Source organism: Toxorhynchites rutilus, chromosome 1, assembly GCF_029784135.1.
Source record: "Toxorhynchites rutilus septentrionalis strain SRP chromosome 1, ASM2978413v1, whole genome shotgun sequence".
In the NCBI taxonomy this organism is placed as follows: domain Eukaryota; kingdom Metazoa; phylum Arthropoda; class Insecta; order Diptera; family Culicidae; genus Toxorhynchites; species Toxorhynchites rutilus.
The window spans coordinates 37,809,104-37,833,389 of record NC_073744.1 but is presented as its reverse complement, the minus strand read 5'-3'; the positions used below and the strand labels follow the sequence as shown (position 1 = coordinate 37,833,389).

The 24,286-nt window shown below is 40.1% G+C and overlaps 1 protein-coding gene across 1 annotated transcript; it reads right to left on the bottom strand.

The window, feature by feature from the left end:
* Positions 1-2,297: 2,297 nt before the first annotated feature.
* LOC129762188 (titin homolog) lies at positions 2,298-7,533 on the bottom strand. Its single transcript, XM_055760211.1, has 4 exons — positions 7,301-7,533; positions 6,231-7,243; positions 4,051-6,168; positions 2,298-3,995 (listed from the first exon to the last, which is right to left on the bottom strand). Exons 1-4 carry the CDS (start codon positions 7,332-7,334, stop codon positions 2,454-2,456), a joined length of 4,707 nt encoding a protein of 1,568 aa, XP_055616186.1. The 5' UTR covers positions 7,335-7,533; the 3' UTR covers positions 2,298-2,453.
* Between the last annotated feature and the right edge of the window lie 16,753 nt (positions 7,534-24,286).

Genomic DNA, 24,286 nt, shown 5'->3' with positions numbered 1-24,286 from the left:
CAGGAAAACAAACACGGTTGGAAATATACGAAGAAGGAACAACCTGCATGGAGATGAATTCATGATATGAACTCATGAATCCAGAGTGAAAATTTAGCTCGATCAGTTGCTCAAAATTTCCGATCACCAATGGGTTCATAACCTTACACCGGATGAGGAACCGAAGAGATAATAGATTGAAGCGATCTTTTAGTGGGAGTACGCCTGCCAAAACCTCGAGACTCATGGTATGCGTTGAGGGCATACATCCCAACGCAATACGGAGACAAAGATACTGAATTCGCTCGAGTTTAATGAGGTGTGTTTTGGCAGCTGATTGAAAACAGAAACTGCCATACTCCATCACTGAGAGAATAGTTGTTCGATACAACATTATAAGATCTTCGGGGTGGGCTCCCCACCATGTGCCGGTAATTGTACGGAGAAAGTTTATTCTTTGTTGGCATTTTTTACTCAGATACCTAATATGGGCCCCCAAGTACATTTGGAGTCGAACCAGACCCCAAGATACTTGAATGACATAGCATGAGTGATCGGTTTACCCAAAAGTTGAAGCTTTGGTTTTGCTGGTCTATGCTTCCTAGAAAAAACCACCATCTCTGTTTTCTCCGTGGAGAATTCGATCCCTAGCCCAATGGCCCAGGTTGAAAAATTGTTCAAAATATCTTGTAAGGGTTCTTGCAGGTCGGATTCGTTTGATCCTACGACAGACACCACTCCAACATCTGCAAGTTGTCTTAGGCTGCAATTTTGTGTAAGACAATTGTCAATGTCGCTTACATAGAAGTTGTACAAAAGGGGGCTTAAACATGAGCCCTGGGGGAGTCCCATGTAGGAGACCCGGCTTACTGTCGAATCTCCATGAGAAAAGTTCAAATGTTTCTCACAAAGCAAGTTATATAACATATTATTCAATAGAGGCGGCAGTCCCCGAGAGTGTAATTTGTCTGACAAAACCTCTATTGAAACAGAATCAAAGGCCCCCTTTATGTCCAAGAATACTGAAGCCATTTGTTTTTTTTCGGCGTAAGCCATTTGAATTTCTGAAGAAAGCAACGCAAGACAATCATTCGTCCCCTTGCCCCTGCGGAACCCATATTGTGTATCTGAGAGTAGGCCATTCGTTTCAACCCATCGATCAAGGCGAAACAAGATCATTTTCTCCAACAATTTCCGTATACAAGACAGCATTGCTATTGGGCGGTACGAATTGAAGTCGGACGCGGGTTTTCCGGGTTTTTGAATAGCTATAACTCGTACTTGTCTCCAATCATCTGGAACAATATTATGTTCCAGAAACCGATTGAATAAATTCAACAAGCGATATTTCGCCACATCAGGGAGGTTTTTCAGCAAGTTGAACTTAATTCTATCCGATCCCGGAGCAGAATTGTTACATGAAAGGAGAGCAAGAGAGAATTCTACCATCGAAAACTCGGAATCAAGATCGCACCTATCTTGTGGTATATCTCGAACAATTTTCTGCACGGGAGCGGAATCGGGACAAACCTTCCGTGCAAAATTAAAAATCCATCGATGTGAATATTCTTCGCTTTCATTCGTTGAAGAGCGATTTCTCATGTTTCGAGCCACTTTCCATACTTTTCTCATTGACGTTTCTCGTGACAAACCTCCCACGAAATTTCGCCAATAAGCACGTTTTTTCCCTTTGATCAAATTTTTGAACTGATTCTCAAGGGCTAAATACGTTTGAAAATTTTCAGGAGTTCCACGTTTCCGAAAAGCTTTGAATGCATTCGATTTTTCTATAAAAAGCTTGGAACATTGGCTATCCCACCATAGATTGGGAGGCCTTCGGCAAATGGTGGAACCTGGGATGGGTTTCGTTTGAGCGCGAACCGCGCTGTCATAGATCAAACGAGAAAGGAAGTTATACTCCTCCAATGGAGGTAAGCCATCTCTGGAATTGATGGCTAGAGCAATCGCGTCCGTATATTTTTTCCAGTCAATGTGTCTTGTGAGGTCATATGCCATATTTATAGATTCAGAAGAATTCGACCCAGTGGTGATGGAAATTTTGATTGGCAAGTGATCACTACCGTTGGGAGCCTGTATTACATTCCACTTGCAATCTAACGATAGTGAGTTCGAGCAAAGCGAGAGGTCAAGAGCACTTGGCTACGCACTTACTTAATTAGTGTAGTTCTTTGCCATGGTGACTGAGAGCAGACATACGAGCACAAAGAGATAAATCTGAAGATAACGGCGAACATTTCTTTTACCGACAAGGGCGAAAAATGTCATAGTTTTCTCATTCGAAAATTTAAGTTGATATATAATAATCAAAACTAATTACAATTTTTATTTGTTTTTCCGAAGATAATAAAACAAAACAGTTCGCTTAGAACCCGAGTTATTCAATAACGGCAACTAAACTAACATACGTTAATCGAATCGAGGGAATAAACAGAAAAAAAATATATATAGAATTCTCAGTGTTTGGCCTTTTTCTCTCTCAAATGGGCGTTTCGGGCGAAAATTGCTTCCTTTTTGAAATTGATCACATCCCCACTCACAGTAGTAGAATCGATACGGCCTGCCTTGGTGGATTGTTTGCCTTTCGTCTTCAACAGAAATTCGGTCGAATGTTTTCCCGACCCGCCACTGCCTCCTACGCCACCCCCGTTCACTTTTAGTGGAATGTAATCCCCACTGGACTTCTTGTGGTCACTCTTGACGGGCTCTACCTCAAACGTTCCGGATCGTGTCCAGATTGGCAGTGGTAGCATTTTGGACGGCTCCTTCACATCGTCCATTCGATTCCGTTTCGATCTGGCTTTCTTTTTTTCGCCCAGAGTTGCCTGCTTTTGAAGCTCTTCCAGACCTGCAGGTAGAAGATTCGACACCTTGAATCCAACCGCTTTCGGCGTGACGGGTTCCTCCTTGAAACCATGGTTGCGTTTCAGAAGCTTCTGCTCGGGAGTCACTGGTTCCTCTAGGAAACGGAGAGCCTTCAGAAGACCGGGGCCTTTTCGGGGCGGTGTCAACTCCACCACGGGTTCTGTAATGAACATGGATTCCTTCTGCGAGAGCTTTTGCTTTTTGACAACTTTCTTCTCGAGTGGTTCTGCGATGGTTTTCTTTAGTTTTGTGCACTCATCATCAAACGAAACAACAATCGGCTTGACGGAAGCATTATCCGGCTGTTCCGCTTTCTTAAGCTTAGATTGAGGTTCATCCGGTAAATCCACTCCTTTAGATTTTTTCGCTTTCGCTTTTTTTTCGGCTGGTTCATTCGAGGACTTTTTTTCGGAGTGGTCTTGAGTGACGGATATTGCCACGGCAGCAGCTTTGGCGTGTTTCTTCTCAGATTTTGTTCTCTTTTCATTTTCGGTCTTTTTGGGCTGGTTTTCCGGTTTGATCGGATCCGGCTGTGTTTCCGGAAGATTATTCATTTTCGCGGAAGTTGTTCTATCAATGTTTTCTGATTTTGTACCCACAAGGGGCACCGACTGTAGTGCTTCTGCCACCTCCTGCACGGCCGAAGGTTGCTGATTCTTTTCCTTCAGCTGTTTTCCCTTCTTCTTACTATGCTTCTCAGCCTGTTTCAGCTCTCCGATTTGCTCCTTATAAATGGAGAAGGCGGAAACGTTCAATACAGGCATCGATGGCGCTTCGATCTTCGCCACCTCAGCCGCCTGCTTTTGTTTCTTTTTGGCCTTCTTCTCAAATTTGGCTCCTATTCCTTGCTGCTTCGCATCCCCACCGGCCTGCTGATTTTCCTTGTCAAGCTGCTGTTGTCGCTTTGCCACCTTTTTGAGCCTCTTGCGCTCACGCTTGGCCTCCAAAAGAGCCATCTTCCGCTTCAGTGCCCGCGCCAGCTGTTCCTCCTTAGTTTCACCCAGTTCCTCCAGCAAATAATTGATTTGCTTCTTCTTCTTTTTCTTCTTCTGTTTCGATTGCTGTTCCATCGAATCGTCACCCTCGGTTGTCTCCGCTTGTTTCTCCTGCTCGCGGATCATACGCTTTTCATCCTGCGGAAACATCAACCCAATAAAAGAAAACCAAATGAAACGTAAGGTTATTTACCTTTTTCTTCTGCCGCAAGGTTGCACTTTGTTGTCTTCTCTCCTTGTCAGCGCGAACGATTTCATTGCAGCGCGAAAGGATGACCTCGTGGTCAAATTCACTCAAATCCTTTGGTTTCTTCTTCCCAACCGTCTTACTAGCTTTCTCGAGTTTCTTGTCTTCCGGTTCGTGCTCCTCATCGACCTCCATCATCTCAACATCAGCCGTTTTATTGGAAATTTCCTCTGACAATCCATTCGACACAGGCTTCTGCTCGGCATCAACTGATTGCTCAACTTTAGACTTTTTCTTTTTTGACGGGGTCTTTGCGTCCTCACCTCCCATAAACTTTCCTGGCAGTGACATTCTTTTATCTGTCTGAACAACCGACAAGGCAGCTGTTGCCGCATCGAGGGAAAGGCGTTTATTTTTCTTTGCCAGAGCCAACGCTGCAGGATTCGTTACCACCAGCTTGGACTGTTTAGTTTTCTTCGGCTGCTCTGCGTGGTGTATTTTCTCCTCCTCGGGTGGGACTGATTCTGATTTTTCCTCCTCTCCACTGACCATAGCATTGATAGTGGCCCGTTTGGCTTTTTTCGCCGAAGAGGCATAGAAATCGGCGGAAATCAAAAGCGAAGGTGCCGGGAGCGATTTACGCACCTTGGAAGGGGCTTGGATCGGACTCTTGGTTGTGTTGATCTCAGACTTTACAGTTGCTTCTAATGGCTCATTATCAAGTAGAGGTTTATCAGTATTTTCCTTTCTCTTAGGCGACAACCGTGCTGGACTTTTCGGTGGAGTTGCTTCACCTTTCGGACTCTTGGCAGACGTTCTAGTTGTGACCGGGCTATCCGATGGCTTCCTCTCTTTTATCGGACTCTTCAAAGGAGACTTGGGAGTTTTCGCTGGGCTCTCCAATTGATCACTTACTACAGCAATATCCTTCGGAGGAGTAGCAATGTTTGTATTTTTGTCTGGAATAGTGACGTCTGCCACAGATTCGATTTTAGAAGCATCTGACGAAGAGTTTATTTCGAGTTTAGACACGTCGTCAACATCGGTAGCGTTAGTGTTATTCAAACTGTTGGATTTATTTTGCGTCATTTCGATACCTTCTCCCTCACTAGAATCAACTTGCTCGATTATCCTCTTACGCTTCTTTTTGTCGGAATTTGTGACCTTCGTTTCTGATATTTCCTCATCGCTATCATCTATTATTTCCAGTTCTTCATCATCCGATACGATAAACGAATCTTTTTCTCCCTCGTCACCATCGTCGTCATCATCACCATCGTCATCACAGTTGTCCTCATCACTATGCTCGCTATCCTGACTACCAATGCTCTCTCCATCAACCGGAATATCGTTTTCTTCCATCTCCGCACGAGTTTCACTATCCATGGATTCTCCCGACTGGTAATCGTCCACCTCCATCGCCTCATCGTCCAGAAAGGTGTTTCGCTGCGCTGCCTCTATCTCATCATCTTCATCCTCATCCTCTTCATTGTCTTCATCCGATTCATCTCGGGAAGACCTTTCTCCCGATTTTCTTTTTTTAGCCTGCTCCTCGCGCTCCTTATTCAACTTCTCAGCTTCTTCTTCGTCTTGGCGTTGCTGCTCTTGTTTCCGAACGCTGAACACATCGATGCCCTTATCGGTGCCTTTTCCTTTCACCGCTTGGCTCCAGGATTTGGAAAGCTTCGACTCGTCCGCCTTCTTCTGCTTACCACGACCGTCCGGTGTGTTGGAGACGAATTTTGGCGATCCGACCTTTTGCAGCTGTTCCTTAACAGGTGTACCAGAGAGCGCCTTTGCAATTGGGGTGCTGCAAGTCCCACCGTCAGGGCGCAAATGGGGAAAATGTGACTTTTGTTTTTCAACCGGTTTGGGGGTGTCCAAAACACACATAGACATGTCCTCCTGATCGATGCTCTTTCGTACATTCTCCACGATATCAACCAGAAAAGTGTCAACACTTACGTCCAACTGTGTTCCGGAAGATTCCGATTGATTTGATTCAGCTTGAACGACTTCGGGTATAGCTGTTTTAGATGTTAGGGACGACTCTGATTTAGTTGTTTGTTCTGCTTTCGCTTCTGCTTCATCGGCTGATTCATCTATGTCAAACATTTCCGGTGTCTGAAAGAAAGCATGGAAATTATTTAATATTTTTAAATAACTCCATAATAGTCCAAACTTACAGATTTCGCCAACTTCTCCTTCTCTTCTTGCTCAGATTCTTTTTCGTTGAATTTGAAACGTTTCTCGCCAGATGCTGGAATCGGCGTTTTAGGATAGGCGCTCTGGTTCTGTTGATCCAACGAGTCCTGTTCATCAAATGTGACATTTCTAGATAGCTTATGAGCACTACTACCCTTCGGCACCGATCTCGGCGTCACGCTAGTGTTTTTATTTTTATTCGGACTCTGATCTATGCTTTCATCCTCAATCAACACAGCGGACTCAGAGCTCACATCCTTAATCGATTTTCTGGGAGAATTCCGAACACTTTCCAGAGAAACATTCGGTTGCTTGTGGGGACTTGCATCCCCGTCACTAGTCTTCAGTCCATCTATGGATGTGTTCTTACCAGATGAGGCACTCTTCGGAACCGGTGAAATGGAAACGGATCTACCCCTAAGTTTACGTACGCTTTTGTCGGGCGACAGGGCATCCAACTTGGTGCTACTCAGTTCCTTTTCGTCGTCCTCGGCGATTGTTGACGCAACGCTAAGTCGAGATGTGGATGCTTTGGGTGTAGTCGCCGGAAGGGCACTCACCGATCCGTCATCAGAAGCAACACTATTTCGTCTGGTCATACGTCTGCCAGTTGGGAGAGCTGTCTGAGGAGTCAGTGGAATATCCTGCGATGCACGGCGCCTCGGTGTTCGCCTCACTTCAGCTGACGAAGGCTCGAGTGCAGCCACGTTCTCTTCGGTCAACGAAATGGTGCGCGATCGTCGTCCACCTTTCTCTTCTTGATCCTTCAGTTTCTGAACCGATTTGTTTGTCAGTGCGTGTGTTGTATCCTTTTTCGTTCTGATTGACCTACTGGCGCCAACATCTTCAGCGCTTGTTTCGGCCGTCCCATTGCTTCCCTCCTGAATAGCGTCAAGTACTGCCACCTTCTTACCGACTGTTGCCTTTTTTGGAGTAATAGGCGTCGACGCCGGATCCTGATCAATTGAACGCCGTCTGAGAGCTCCTCGTGTCACTAGAAAAAAAAATCCAACCAATAAAACTTCCACCGTTCGTCACTATTTTCACTTACCTCTCGTACTCGGCGTTTCCTCCTCCTGGTTCATAACCGTTTCGATAACTTCACAAACGTATCAAATCCAATCGTACAGAAAATCAAAAACTTGACAAGCACATAAAATAATCGCTGCTTCACGCAATCCACGTTTTTTCCTGGTCAACAGTAGAAAAACACACAAAACAATGCGCTCTCCGAATTCATGTGCACCGTTTTGACAGCACTGTTTGAAGGAATGAATAAAATAAATTGGTTGAGTGTATTCACCACGCCTGCTGCAAGCGAATCGTGTGTTGTAAACGATAAAAACGATAACCCACCTGTTCAACAACAGTTCAACTGTCGTTTTGAACTTTTCGCTCGGTTTAAATATACAGTGTAGAGATGGGCAAACCGTTCACGAACGGTACGAAAGAACTAGTTCGCCGAAAAGAGTGAACGAGCGGTCGTTCTTTTTCAAAGAACGATAGTTCTCCCCACGAACTGATTGCGAGCGAACGGTTTGTGAACGAACTGATTCCGTAAGAACGGTTTGCGAGTGAACTGTTGGAGAGTGAACTGTTTGTGAACGAACTGTATGGGAAAGAACTGATTGAGAGTGAACTGTTTGGGAACGAACTGTTTGAGAACGAAGTGTTTGCGGTAGAGGTGGGCTAAACGGTTCATTTCAGTGAGCGGCCCAGAGCTGCTCGTTCATTAAAACGAGCCGGCTCATTTGGGCGGATCTTTTTTGAGCCGAGACTCTTTTGAACCGCGGCTTTTTTTTAGCCGAGACTCTTTCAAAAAACGGCTTTTTTTTTTAACCACGGCTTTGTTTTGAGCCGAGACTCTTTCAAAGAGCGGCTCTTTCATGAACCGCGGCTTTCTTTTAGCCAAGACTCTTCCGAAAAGCGGCTCTTTTTTGAACCGCGGCTTTTTTTTGAGCCGAGACTCTTTTGAGAAGCGGCTCTTTTTTGAACCGCGGTTCATTTCTGAAGAACCGTGGATCGTACGCTCGTTCTGTCGAACCGGCTCAAATGAGCGGCTCGTGAGCGCTCGCCCATCTCTAGTTTGCGGGCAAATTGTTTGCCAACGAACGAGTGCAACTGAAGTGATTTGCGCTGGGCGGAATGGATAAATATAACAAAAACGCTTGTAAGGAAAATGAAACGATTTGTCATTTATGAGCAAAATGCGTGTAACTGTAACTGTAATACTTTACTCATATACTTTCTAATTATCAGAAAAAAATCTGGGGGAAGCTGGGGCGATTCATGGATTAAGTAAACATAAAATTTTATAGTGAGGGTATGTTGAGAAAAAAGTTTTTTCGTTGCTTTCAATTCATTGTTTGGCCTATTGCGTGAACCTGTATGTGGTCCAAAAAGAGAATATGAAAAATTGCACATATTTTGTGCGCATCAAATTATTACATAAACTTTTGTCGAACCATAAACTTATTTTCACATACAGTTTGCGACTTTTAATGAAGCAGTTTATCTTTCCCCACTAAATTTCAAAAATATAAATCCCATACGTACACTATCCAATCCAACGATATCAATATTGATGCTGCTGTCTATTGATGTTGGGTTCCAGCCAACATTCTATGTTGTTCTTAATATCGCTGAACGAAAGACCGAAAGAACGGTTCAAAAGAACTGATTCACTTAGATGAACGGTTAGTGAGTGAACCGTTCATCAAAGTGAACAGTTTTGCCCATCTCTAATACAGTGATACAAACTCGTAATCGTACTCCACCTTGCAACTCTCTTTTTCCTACTTTTGGGAGTCGAAAACAATTTTAGAACATTCTATTTAGATGAATTCATAGTGTCATATGATAGTTAAAAGGTTTGCTATCTGTTTTCAGAATAATGGTTTTTATTTCTCTAAGAATTGCGAATGTATGTACGATTGTATGAAAATTCACTCAAACTCATAATCGTACTCTGTTTGAAATTTCAACTCGATTCAAAGGCGTTGATCAATTTCAGGATATAATCATTAGTATGGTATCCCTTGTTCATTGCAACTATCTTTAGCTGATTTTAGCCGTTATCTACGAGTGTTTTGGTGTATTTGGAAGGAATATTCATCCATTTTTTGATCAAGTGGTTTTTAAAATCGTTATTTTTAGAAATTTTATAGTTTCTAAATTTCCTACACAGATAACTTCCATTTTTTTAACTAGGATTGATGCTGGGAGATTGGAGAGAAGTATCAATAACTTTTGAGCAATTGTAATGTAGCCATGTGCGAGCTATAGGTGGCTTGTGCTTGGGATCATTGTCTTGGTAAAACTTGAATCCTCGATTCAATCTCATTTTGTTCACGCTTTGCTACATGTTTTCCTTTAGGATGTTCAAGTAAACATTCTGACCCAATACATCATCGATGAAAACCAAATTACCCAACATGTTAACATGTTAATACGTTGCTTTCAGATTGTTACGCTCAATTCATCGTGTGGCTTCCTTGATACGAAACGACAATCATCGGAGTCAAAGATATTAGATTTCGACTCATCTACGTGAATAACATCTTTCGAGTGAGACATTGATGTGTTTCATGCTGTTTGGAAAAATGAAAATTGGACTTACTGATTTATTTTGCCGTTGAACGGGTTTTCCGTCTGTGCTCGGACATTCAAGTTGTTCTTCCTCGGCACATTACAAAATTTTTTTTTTGTTCATTTTGATTTTCATTGATTGTCGGCGAATATCAAACTAACATTCCTTCCCTTCCCCTGGTGACTGTAAGGACGTGGCCGGCGTCGTTATTGACCATTTAAAGCTCGAATCACCGAGAATTGCACAACGAGATGATTTGCTAGTCCCAAGCGTCATTCTGTGTGTTCTTTGTGCAATTTGGTTGTTTCAGGTCAATCACGGAGAGCAACTACGAATTCTACAGTCTACCCAAGCTCAAGCTCAAGCTCAATTTGATTTTCATTGATGGTGTATTGGATCCGAGTGTTTACATGAACAACAGAAGAAAAACATGTAGCAAAGTGTGAAGAAAATGAGATTGAATCGAAGGTTCAAGTTTTACCAAGACAATGACCCTAAGCACAAGTCACATATAGTTCGCACATGGTTACATTATGGGCTCTATTCCAGAAAACGAGACGAGCAGACGAGCGCTCGTCTCGTTTGTTTTCATATTTCAGAAGCCGAGCTCGACTAAAAACAGACGAGTAGCTCGTCTGGTTCGACGACCGTTTGGCCGCGCTCGTCAATGAATCAGTCGAATCGTCTAGTTTGTTTGATGTGTTTGTTCTCCTTGTTGATTGAAAGCATCGGTATTCTTCTGCTCCGCCTTTATCTTCAAAAATGGTTTCACGGTTAAACTAGTATTGCATAAGCAATGTATGTTTTCAACTGCAACCATCAAATTCAATTCAGTAATTGCAAGATTTTACAGATTTTCAAATGGGCCTCTTCCAAACAACTACTTTATTGAATATATATATATATATATATATATATATATATATATATATATATATATATATATTTTATAGATTTCAAACTTTCCTTGATAAATCGTTGATTAGGTGAACAAACATTGCCCCCAATAAATCCATAATAACAAAACGTCTGAGTGATGAAACCATATGCTCGAGGAAAAATAGCAATGAAACCAAAAGATATATGAAACTTATTCCTTTTTATTATGTTTTCTAATATTTTGGCACTGAGAAAAGAGTATCGATTGATCAATTTTAAAATTGTTTGTTGTTTTTCTCAAAACAAAAACATGTCCTCTCATCTGACATCACTGATTATACCGAGAAAAACTGACTGAAGTCTCTCCAGTCTACCAAATAAAACATTTCAATGAAACTCGTGTACTGGAATGGGATATTTTGCTCGTCTCGACAGTGACTAAAGAGTTGCTCGTCTCGTTTTCTGGAATAGGGACCTATAATTGCTCAAAAGTTATTGATACTTCTCCCCAATCTCCCAGCATCAATCCCAGTTTAAAAATACGGAAATTATATGTGTAGGAAATTCAGAGACTATCAAATTTCTAAAAATAACTATTTTGAAAACCACTTGATCAAAAAATGGATGAATATTCCTTCCGAATACACCAAAAAACTCGTAGCTAACGGCTAAAGTTAGTTAAAGATAGTTGCAATGAACAAGGGATACCATACTAATGATAATGAAATTCTGGAATTGATCAACGTCTTATGAGGCGAGTTGAAATTTCAGCCAGAGTACGATTATGAGTTTGAGTAAATTTTCATACATTCGAACATACATTCGCAATGTTCGACCGTACACTGTTTGCCCGGAGGTCAAATATTTGATATTTTTTGACAGATAAGGTTTGATTTGATATTTGTACAAACACTATTTTGTTTGCCACTCTTCAATTTTCAACAGTAGTAAACAATATCAAACACCGAACATGGAAAAAATCAACTGAAATATTCAAGGTAACCTAACCATGTACCGACAGGTTCGAAGAACGGACTGAAAAAATATTTTAGGCATCCAATAATTGAATATTTGCTTGTCGTGTTTTGTGTAGAATATATTTGATCAGTACACGTTGACCAAATTTTATCTGTCAAAAAGAGTCAAATATTTGGCTTCGGTCAAACAGTGTATGAGCACCCTTAGAGAAATAAAAACCATTATTCTGAAAACAGATAGCAACATTCCGTTTTGACAACCAAGGTTGGGTCGATAAAATGTCAACAAACGACTTCAAATACTGCCACCTTGCAAGCGATTTATCGACCTTTTATGGGCCCTATTCCAGAAAACGAGACGAGAGGATGAGCGCATGGGTATTTTATGAACACTACAACCAAATGTAAACATTGAACTTCATAACCAGGGATGCCAGGTGTTTGTTTCAAATATATTAACACGGCACGAAAAGTATCTTCATAATTATATTGAGCAAAAAAGAATAATTTATGAATCAATTTCTGATAAATTTTTGATAAAACAATGTTTTTCTACTGATTTTTTTATGTAATGCGTTTCAATCATCGTACTTAGATGTTTCGAAGTTTATTGCTATGCAATTAAATGTTTTTCTCAAAATAAAAACATGTCTTCACATCTGACATCACTGATCATACCGACAAAAAGTGGCTACCAAATAAACCATTTCAGTGAAACTCGTTTACTGGAATAGGATATTTTGCTCGTTCCGACAGTGACTGAAACTGAGACGATACGAGCCAAATTGCTCGTCTTGTTTTCTGGAATAGGACTCTATATGCATTCATCGAACAACTTGACGCCACTTTCTTGTCAACTAGTACGAGGCGTCGACCTGCTTGCAGCGCTGCTTTCAGCACAGCCTCTTATTTGTATTGGTTTATTGTTGAAATGAAAAAAAAATTGTAAGGGGTTGCATCTAAGACACGACCGCATATTTTCGACGTAGAACTACGCAATTATATTATGCAATCCACTTTTTTACCACTTCGAATATTATTTTAGAATGCATCGAAATTTTTGTAATAGACTATGTTCTTCGTTACAAATAAATTTGATGAACGTCGTTTTACGTTTGATATGATGCCTAGGACTACCAAAATATGTGAACGGAAGAATTGTCAAACGATCGTTGTATTTTACATTTCCCTCTGAAATTATATCATGTTTACGTAGTTCTCGAACCGCGAAAATTCATTCACCTCTAGTATCTGATATGACGATTTTTGCAGGCTTTTCAGTTTAAAAGTACGTTTTAGGGAAACATATTCCAGTCTGCACAACGACAACCGAGTACAAAAGTACTCAACACCAAAAAATACCCCCGACTTGCATGTTTTGACAAAGCGGATTCCCCCGGGCACATTGATTTAGAAGCCCGTGTTAGGGAAACACAGCTCTGTGGGAACAAAAATACCCCCGACTTGCATGTATATTTGCAAGGCGAATTTCCAAAGGTACATTGATTTTGAAGTCTGTGCTGGGGAAACCGTAAATCGGGCCTATCAAAACTTGCCAGTTAGAGCGTTTAGATAACGCTTGACATTTTACAGTTATTCAATTATTCATCTCATGAGACAAACATTTTATTAATTGTGATAGACGCGTAGAAATATTTCCTATCAATTGATGCAAACATCTTTCCGATCTGTTAAGAAATATTCGAGTTATAAGCATTCGAAATACGGGGAGGGTTAGCACACAAATCGGCAGAACAAATATATGGGAAAAAAGGAAGCTCTTCCAGTTTTCATGAATTAAAACCGTTTAGAAATTAGCGAATTGTAATGTATAGCATATCAAACTAATCTTAGAAAATTTCCGATCCGATTGATGTGCAAATCATGAGAATTCGTTCACAGTGAAAATAGTTATTAACGTTTACTTTATTTCATAAAAACGTGATCTGTTTTCTGATTTGGCACCCTTCCTGAAAGACGTAGTTCTACGTCAATAAATTATGAAAAGGAAAATGTATGATTTGTCATTTTATTAACCCTCCTGTACTCGCGTGCAAAATCATAACTCGAACACTCGTGCACGGTGTCATAGACCGAAAGTTGAACTTCTCTGTAATGTTGCTATTGTGTATTTTTCAGGTTTTATTGGCATTTATTTGGAGAAGAGGATATAATTGAATGAAAAAAAACTCCAGAAAAATAGTCATCAAATTCAGTCTCCTCAAAACAGAGCAATTTTTGACACTCCAACACAAATAACGAAATTGGACTTTTTCCTGTTATTAATTAAAAGTAAGCACCTGAATATAATTAATGGAACTAGTATTGCTAGAAAATAACATAAAAACGTATTAATCGATTGTGATTTCATTGGTGTGAGAATCAGAACATACCATAACTGAATGCTCGAGACAAACATATTTCTTACATTTCATGCAGTTGTAGCGTATTTGTCGGGTCTTTTTTTCGAAAAGAAGAATGTAGAACGACCTTCTAGATAGTTACCAGATGATAAAGGTTCTGGAATTTCAAGTTTTCATATTTCTGACTTTCTTTGTCTCTATGTGCTTGGTAAACTAAGAATTAATCCCTGTTTTTGTATGGGGCACAAAAAGATGATATAAAAGGATTTCTAGGATCTTCCCGCGATTTGTTTTCTGCCCATATATTATGAAAAAAAAATCCCGAAACTGTAACTGTAAAAAATAACCATAAGCCACCGATTAGTTTATAGTTTACAGTGTACAATTCTTCCACAAGTGCATTTCTTTCACAAGTGTGTATGTCATACATATTGTGTTTAGCGAATAACTATACGAAAGCAAAACATTTGTATTTTTCTTTTGCATGTATGAATATAGCAACGAAGAATATATGAACCCGTTCAATTCGGTGACAAAAAGGACTAAAATCAAATAAGAATAGTCCGGTTATGATCTCATGCATTATATTTAATAAATATTCCACGCCTCTAACATTAATTTATACATTTCATTGGACAATATTCTAAAATAGGGAAATTGCACGGCTGTTGTTGTTGTCAGTTGTTATCAACGAGCCAAGGTAGACAAATTATCCTACCACGTGTTGATTCCAAGCCCAACAGCCCTGCTTCGTGTTTCAGTCGTGTATACAAGACCGCTGCCGTCACATGTGTTCTTTCGAATTTGTCCACGTCGTCGGCGCTCTCCGTATAATACCTTTCAACATTGAAGAGGCACTTTTGGAGGATCTGCCGCAGTGTAAAAATCTTGTCCGTCGTCGGGCATGAATTCTGATAACTTCCCACAAATTTGTTTACTATTAGCGATAGACGACGAAAGAAACTGAGACTAAATTTGGTAGACACCATTCAGGATCGTAATTGCACGGTAGTTCCCACAATCAAACTTGTCACCTTTTTATAAATGGGGTCGACTACCCCATCTTTCCACTCCTCCGGTGCTTTATCATAGATTCTGGCTATCAACCGATGTATACACTCTGCAAGTTTATCTAGAGCTCTCTTGAGAGTGCGAGACCATCTTATCAGACGCTTTGGCTGGTTAATGGCCTCCCTAACTTCACCCATGGTAAAAGGAGATCCATTGTCGTTGTCTATGTTGATTCTCGAGAACGACAAAGCAGCTTTGTCTCTTCGCCTTCTTTCTTTTTCAGACGATGCTTTTTTCTCGAAAGAGATGTGTTTCGTCGAGTTGTTCGTTGCAGCATGGCTGCGCGTACTACATCCGAAGCGTTCGGCACTCGTTGTCGAACCATTCGTTCCGTTGTCCACCTTGTTCATACCCGATGACGGTTTCTGCTGTGCTGCTAATTGTTGCTTTCAGGGTGTACTAGCATTCATCGAAGGGAGCAGCATCCAGTTCGTCTACCCCCGATAACGCAGCTCTAAAGGTGGCCGTACACTGTTTGCCCGGAGGTCAAATATTTGATATTTTTTGACAGATAAGGTTTGATTTGATATTTGTACAAACACTATTTTGTTTGCCACTCTTCAATTTTAAACAGTAGTAAACAATATCAAACACCGAACATGGAAAAAAATCAACTGAAATATCCAAGATAACCTAACCATGTACCGACAGGTTCGAAGAACAGACTGAAAAAATATTTTAGGCATCCAATAATTGAATATTTGCTTGTCGTGTTTTGTGTAGAATATATTTGATCAGTACACGTTGACAATATTTTATCTGTCAAAAAGAGTCAAATATTTGGCATCGGTCAAACAGTGTATGAGCACCCTAAGACGCTGCGAGTATGTTACAGCAACCATTGGCTCCTGCCGCCATCGTAGGTGGTACCCACGGCTTACAGAGACAAGGCTAGTTCTTTAGCGAGTAAACATTTTTGACGTAGGACTACGTCTTTCATTTCTATACCGGGGTGTAAAATCAAAGTTTCGAAAACGAAAGCGTTACGCCGGAGACCGAGATTTTGGGCGTTAATTGCTCCTAAACAACTGAACGAAATGGTATGATAAACACTTCATTCGAAAGATAAAATGTCTACGCGTTATATACTTGTTACTTTTTGATCCAAAAACTTGTTTCAATAGTCTTAAAATTGCTTTCAAAACAGGCTATTGAAATCACCAATCGGTATATAAGCGAGCGGCGCTCGGGAATCCACTCAGTTCTAATTGAACAGCGATTGGAGCATGTTGTCGCTATTGCGGTGAAGCTCTTTATTTATCATGAAAGCGCGGATGAACGGTGTCACCAAGAGCCTGTTTGTGCACCCTAGGCCAGAAGGGAATCTATCAGGAGGAGAGTGATGCCACAAACGGTTCCCTGGGAAGACATCGCTACACACACATACACGCGCGGCTATTAACAGGTGGTTATCGAGTTGGCATTAACCACTGGTGGGCTTCCAGTATCGAGGAAAATGTGGAAATATCTAATCGTTACTGAAAATAATCTGCCAGTTCCTCTGGGAATTTGAAATTACATTCATGTGAAAGAGTTTATTTTAATGTTTTCTATCCATGTAACACCGTGACCAAATACATTTGGTTTTGTGATTTTTCAATCAATCGCAATTAACAGGATAGCTTCTGAAGATTATTCTTCCCCATCAGTAGGATATTTCCGTATCCAATATTGGATGCATAAAACCTTGTGCCTCCAACGTAACGCTCTCGTTTTCGAAGTTCTCCAAATATTCATTCATTCAGAATGAATTCAGATTCAACTTCAAACAAATGATCTCTGAATCAACGATAGTCCTACGTCACCCTTGCGGTTATACCATAGATATAACCCACCTCCTGTTTTTTTGATGACGTCATCCGAATTGTCAGTGTAAACAGTCGCTAGTTGTATTTTGTTTTCCGACTTACGCGTAAATGTTCCTGAAATGAAAAATCGAAAATGGTTCAATGCGCTGTGAGCGGGTGTATAAATTATGAAAAAAAACATTATCGGGCCCAAAAAGAGATTCTTTCGCTTTCCGAAGAACCGAGAATTATGTTCTTTGTGGATAAATGTTTTATCAAATTATTCATGGTGTTAAATATAATCAACTATATTATCAACGCACAAACTTACAAAGCACGAAAAATAAAAAATAAGAACACATTGTTTACTTCAACGACTCAGATGACGTCACTAAAAAATTACTGATCCGGAGTAGCTAGCCTTGTCTCTGTAAGCCGTGGGTGGTACCGTGGTGAGCGCTGATGTCTTATGTTATTGACGATTGATGATTGACGATTGAACGCAGCTTGATCATTACCAGGTAGTGGTCTGAATCGATGCCACGATGACGTCGATGATATCTGAGAAGTGCCGACCATCGATCAAAACGTGGTCAATTTGTGTACCCGTTTGCTGAGATGATCTCCAGGTGTAATAGTATTTGAGACTGTGCTGGAAGAAGGTGCTACGTATGGCCAGCAAAGTCGATAAGTCTTTGGCCGTTTTCGTTGGTTCGCAGATGGACACTGTACCTACCATTTACCAGTTTGCACTCTTTCTCTTGACCGACCTGAGCACAAGCAATCGTATTCACGCTCTAGCTGCACGTAGAATTCTACTTTATCGTAATCAGCTAGATGGAGACTGTGGCAGTGTGTTAATAATGCTGAAGTTGAAGAAGTTGCCTCGCATCCTCAGTCTGTACATTCTTCCGTTAATTGCTCACCAGTCAATCACCCGTTTCTGCATCTTCCCCATCACGATGAAAGCTGTACCCAGCTCGTGTGTTGCCGCAGCTCTGGTAAATGGTATAATCACTTCGGAGCAATCGCTTTATCGAACCTTCGTAGCACACCTCCTGTGGCGATACGATGTAGAAATTGCGAGCTCTCAATATTTCCGAAAGAATTCGGATACTCGCAAGAAAGAGGAGAGTTGCATGTCCATGTCACGAGTTTCCAATCTCTATTTCGTGTTTTTTAGCGTGGGTCTAGTCTCGATTTGCTATGTGAATTTTTCTGTGCGTTTTGTTTCACTATGATCATCATTTTATTCCACTATGATTATTCATACCTCAGTCGGTACCGCGAGCGGGGGGATGTACTTGACAAAAAGCTAAGAATCACGAATGGGGTTCATTTTTTGTCTGCAGGCACACGAAGTACCGATGATACGCTTAATGTGCGATTCACAGAGAACGTTACGGAAAAGAACGTCCACGTTCCGTCACCGTCTCCATCAATTCACACATGTAGTCTATGCTTGCAGCAGGACCGTCGTCGAATGTTTTATTTAATGTTATTCATAGTGTCGCCACCTACACCAGTTTTAAATTGTATTGCTCTCTTCCGAATCAGTTCTAAATTTTGAAAAAATCAATTAAAATCATAAAATTATATTATTTAAATGCTTAGAACCTGTAGTCCCGACCATTAGTCAACAATAATAATACATATACTGTTTTTCTCAGTAAGTCGCGAATGATTTTGACTGAGAAAAAACAGGAAGTGGGTTATATCTATGGTATAACCGCAAGGGTGACGTAGGACTATCGTTGATTTAGAGATCATTTGTTTGAAGTTGAATCTAAATCCATCCTGAATGAATGAATAAATAAATATTTGGGTGACTTAAAAAACGAGAGTGTTACGTTGGAGACTCAAGGTTTTATGCATCCAATATTGGATACAAAAAACCTTGTTCTGAAGAATAATCTTCAGAAGCTTTCCTGCTAACTGCACTTGATTGACAAATCACAAAACCAAATGTATGTGGTCGCAGTATTATATGGATAGAAAACATTAAAATAAACTCGCTTGAATGTAATTTTCAATTCCAAGGGGAACTGGCAGATTATTTTTCAGCAACGATCATTTCTTTCCAGGTTTCCTCTCGATAACCAGCAAATGAAAAGAGTTGCGCGCGTGTATGTGTGTGGGTGTGGCGGCTGCTTCTATGTCTTCCCGAGGAACCGTATTTCGATGCTGATACTCTCTTGGTCACGAGAGTATCAGCATCGGCTTTTCTGCGCTCCCTCACAGTTAAAACAAACTGATTGCATTTCAGGTCAGGTCAGGCCAGGTAATGAATCCCTCGATCCCTCGCCGTTCAGCTCGTTCAGTAACGATGTTGAATATCATTTCAGTATGCTTTTCGTGCGTGATTGAATCGAGAGAAGGTGTGGTTTACCATGGCAATTTGGAAGGCAAACTAGAGGAGAATGAACTCTCTGAGTATGAAAGAAGAATGGAGAGGAGAATGAACTCTCTGAGATTGAAAATTATATAATTTTCGCGATACGAAACATTTTCCGTTTTTCATGTTATGTATCCAATATTGGATACGAAAATAACCTACTGATGGGAAAGAATAATCTTCAGAAGCTTTCCAGCTAATTACACTTGATTGAAAAATTACGAAATCAAATGTATTTGGTCGCTGTGTTCGCCATATAATTTGAAAACATTAAAATAAACTCTTTCGCATGGATGTATTCTTCAATTCCCAGGGAACTGGCAGATTATTTTTCAGCAACGATTAGATCTTTCCGGAATTTTCTCGATGCTGTATGGCATCCAAACGAAAATTCTCGTTTTAGTTTGGCCTGTAAAAAACTTTTCTAAACTCTAATCCATCAAATTTGGAGCCCTGAAAAGGGCCGTTGATTATATGCTAAGCTAATATATCACCCTTTCCTTGGATTCGATGGGCCAGCTGAATGTCCTTGGGCATGATGTGACGCGTTTTGCGTGGATAGCACACAAATTTGTATCTTCGAATAAGCCTCCTGCAGCGTCATAACCGCGGAACTTTGGAAGCGCAAGTCTGTTTTGAAGTCCTGAGCAATTCCACGATCCAAAAGCTGCAAAGGTAGCTTGCGGATCAGCAATTCGGTCGACTTCCGATAGCGATGAATTTCACGCAAAGTTCCCGGTCGATAGCGATGTGGCTTCTTCACCTATCCTGCGGCTGGTGCGCTTATCCGAGCTGCTTTCGTGTGCCTTACCACTGAAAGACTAACTAGCTATCTGCTTGGTCCCAAACAAACGAGTCGTCACGGTGCGAGAGTAGAGTAAGAAATGAACGAAAGCAAAGGAAGCGTCATTTTATAAACCATAAAAGTATAGAATCTAAACCCCACCCTTCGTTGCTTACCCTGAGAGAGAAACGAATAACATCGAAGTAAGTATACAGTAATGTATTTGAATCCGGACACTTTGCGTTACATTTAATACCATACCGCAGCCACAACATTTTCTGCATGTTGAATTAATGCGATTGATTAGTAACTATCAAGAAACTATCAGTAACTATATTAGCAACTATTAATCGCATAAATTCAACATGAAAAAAATGTTATGGCTGTGGTATGATATTGAATGTAATGCAAAGTGTCCGGATTCAAAAGCATTACTGTAAAAAAGAGTTAACTCGACTGAATTTTTTTCGGTTCGGCCTGCAAAAACGAAATTAAGAGCCCTCGCCGACTGCAGACTGACTTGTCGACCGATAGTTCGGTCGGCTTCTTAAACAGTACGGAGAAAAAAAGTCTGTAGTGTACAGCATAATGCATAGACGTAAGTATGAGCTTCCCCATCTCACATTCCAATAAGATTAATGGGTTTCCAAGTGGGCGCGCTACATACGGATACGAATGATTTCAATAACCTGTTTTCGAAGCTATCATTAAGCTATTGAAACAATTTTTCGACTCAATAAATAGCAATCATATAACTCTTGGACATTTTATCTTTTGTATGAAATGATTATCATACTGTTCCGTTGATCCGAAGCAGAATGAATCACGCTTAAAGAAGGAATGGATTTTTTATTGGAATTTAGTCAGCAGAAATAATACCCTTTCCCAACAATTAAAAACGACAAACGGTAAACAGTTTCATCAAAGTGATTTCTTCGATATGGGGATATATTCACTACATCATGTCATATATTTCATATTTTTCATTATGAAATCCATATCCATGGCACCTATCGGTATCGAATTATCATCGACACCACGATTTTCGCTAAATGCTCCTTTCAGTTCGACCTGTAAAAAACTTTTCTGAACTCTAATCCATCAAATTTGGAGCCCTGAAAAGGGCTGTTGATTATATGCTAAGCTAATATAGCACGCTCTCCTCGGATACGATGGGCCAGCTGGATGTCCTTGGGCATGATGTGACGCGTTTTGCATGGATAGCACACAAATTGGTATCTTCGAATAAGCCTCCTGCAGCGTCATAACCGCGGAACTTTGGAAGCGCAAGTCGGTTTTGAAGTCCTGAGCAATTTCACGAACCAAATGCTGCAAAGGTAGCTTGCGGATCAGCAATTCGGTCGACTTCTGATAGCGACGAATTTCATGCTAAGTTCCCGGTCGATAGCGATGTGGCTTCTCCACCTATCCTGGAGCATTTAGCGAAAATCGAAATTAGCTTCACAACAACAGCGACAACATGCTCCAATCGCTGTTCAATCATAACTGAGTGGGTTTACGAGCGGCGCTCGCTTATATACCGATTGGTGATTTCAATAGCCTGTTTTGAAAGCAATTTTAAGACTATTGAAACAAGTTTTTGGATTGGAGTATATGACGCGTAGACATTTTATCTTTCAAATGAAGTGTTTATCATACCATTTCGTTCAGTTGTTTAAGAGCTATTAACGCTCAAAATCTCGGTCTCCGGCGTAACGCTTTCGTTCTCGAAACTTTGGTTTTACACCCCGGTATAGAAATGAAAGACGTAGTCCTACGTCAAAAAGACTGAGTAAACCTCAGTTATTGCCACTGCGAACCATAGTGCTATTCTCGTCAGACGTTTGTTCAGTTTATGCATCTCGCGGCTTTTCGTTTTGGAGAAACACATTCCGGTCCACACAAAAGCAAGCAAGTACAAAAGTACCCGCAGCTTGCATGTATTTGAAATGCCGATGTTCCCATGCTTCTTAGTTCTCAAGTTTGTGTTGGGGAAACCGTATTTTGATGTTACTCTGGTTGCTACTTTTGGTCGGTACAATTCAAGAAGCACAAATCGGGTCAATCAAAACTTGGGATTTAGCACGTTTTGATAAGGCTTGACATTTCACAATCATTCAATTGTTTATCTCAAAAAAATTAAATTTCATTGATTGTGATAGATGCGGAGAAATATTCCCGATCAATTGGTGCAAACATCTTTGCGATCTATTAAAAAAATTTCGAGTTATGAGCACTCGAAAATTTTGTTTCTAAATGTTTAGATTTTCATTTTACCCATTTTCATTCCTGTTCGACGTGACCCTTCGTCAAAGTCGGATGGTCATGACGTGGTTCATTGATAGTGGACAGGTCAGCTTATTTCCCAGATCAAACCCCAATCGAGGTTCATCCAGGTTCCTTAGTTATGAATCAATGGTGTTGCTACTATTTCAATGTTTCACACCTGACCAAATCAATAGGTTTCAAATAACCATACTTCGCTGTGAACAATTCTATACCATGAATAGAAAAACTAGATTACTAGATATCAGCTCGCTTGGAGCAGACATTTTTTGGCCATACTGTAATTTACGATTTTGAATTTGTTTTTTGTGTTTTTATTGATAAAAAAGCAAAAAACCTAAAGTAATATTTGAATATAGACGAAATTCAATTATTTCCTCAAATTTGTTTTTTGTGTTTTTATTGATAAAAAAGCAAAAAACCCTAAAGTAATATTTGAATATAGACGAAATTCAATTATTTCCTCAATTTTTCAAGAAAAAATAACACTATGGGAAGTGCCTACGTGCACTGCATGGGTATAATCAATGTCCACGCTTGTCCACGGAGAGGAAAATCTGCCTACATGGTATGTAGATATCCCTTTAGGGCCTTTGGAAGGCGTCAGCCACAGCGTTGAACGCCATTTTCTTTGAAAAGTGAGATTCCTCCTCATTCGTCTACGGCATTCAGCCAGAGCGTGTATCAACATTCTGTTCACTTCACATAGGACCCTATTATGTAAATCGAATCAAGCGGCCGATACGATCCCAATCACTACCACACTAAGCAATATCTCGTTTTTTTTAAATCGAGAGAATCTTATCAAGTCAAGTTCTTGCTCGTACTTCATGTGTTGAAAATTGCATATTTTGAAGCGTTTTTGAATTTCGCAAAGCAAAATAACAGGGATGCAAACCGAGCCGAACTGGAATGCAACAAGCAAGGCGTGGTGTATAAATTCCCCTTTATTGCATGCGGCGGACGACGTGAGATAGCCAAGTTTCTCGTTTATTTATTTGGCATGGGGCTCCAAACTAGTAAAGCATCTTTGAAACCGTGAATCGACGTGAAAATTTGTGTATTATCACACGTTGACTGTTAATTTTGAAGATGTTTGTTAAGTTGGCCGTACACTGTTTGTCCAGAGGTCAAATATCTTACACTTTTTGACCGATAAAGTTTTGTTTATAAAGGGCCTGGCCGGGTATGGAAGTAAAGAGTGCCCCCAACCAAATCACCCGCTCTATGGGAAATATTGTATAGAGTATTAATAAGAAATTTTGACTATTTTTTTTTGAACCCCTATAAGGTTCAACAAAAAATATATGGTAAAAAAACTACCATTCAATTTTTTTGCACGCCATTCTCGAAAGCTTCGAGATAAAAATTTGAAAAAAATACTGAAAGTGCATCTTATAATGGTGTGTCGAGAAATATTATCAAAACAAAATCTCATCGAAAATTTAAGTATTAAAAAAAATTCTTGAAATATTGAATTTACAGATTCATTACTACTCTAATTCGAATTGAAATCTGGTTCTGCACCTTTTCTAGATATGCGTGATTGTTTTGAGAATTTTAACAGTGTTGCGCGGTACAAAAAATATATTTCTAAATTTTGATTTTTTTAGAATTTTTAGACCCTTTACAAGTTTAGTTTATATTTAAATATGTATATTTATTTGCTTGTGTATTTCAAATATGCGTTGATATTAGTGATGTTTTTTCAGAATATTTCGAGAACTGCGCGTTACGAAAATATCTAATACATTTTTATTTTTTTTTATTTTCATTTTTTTTGTGATTTTCTAGCATTTTTTAAAGTTTTCTAAAATCTATTATTGTATTGTATTCGTGTATTCGTAAAAAGAGTCCCAAAACATATCACCAGCGCTATGAAAAGTATTGTTGCAAATTAGAGAAA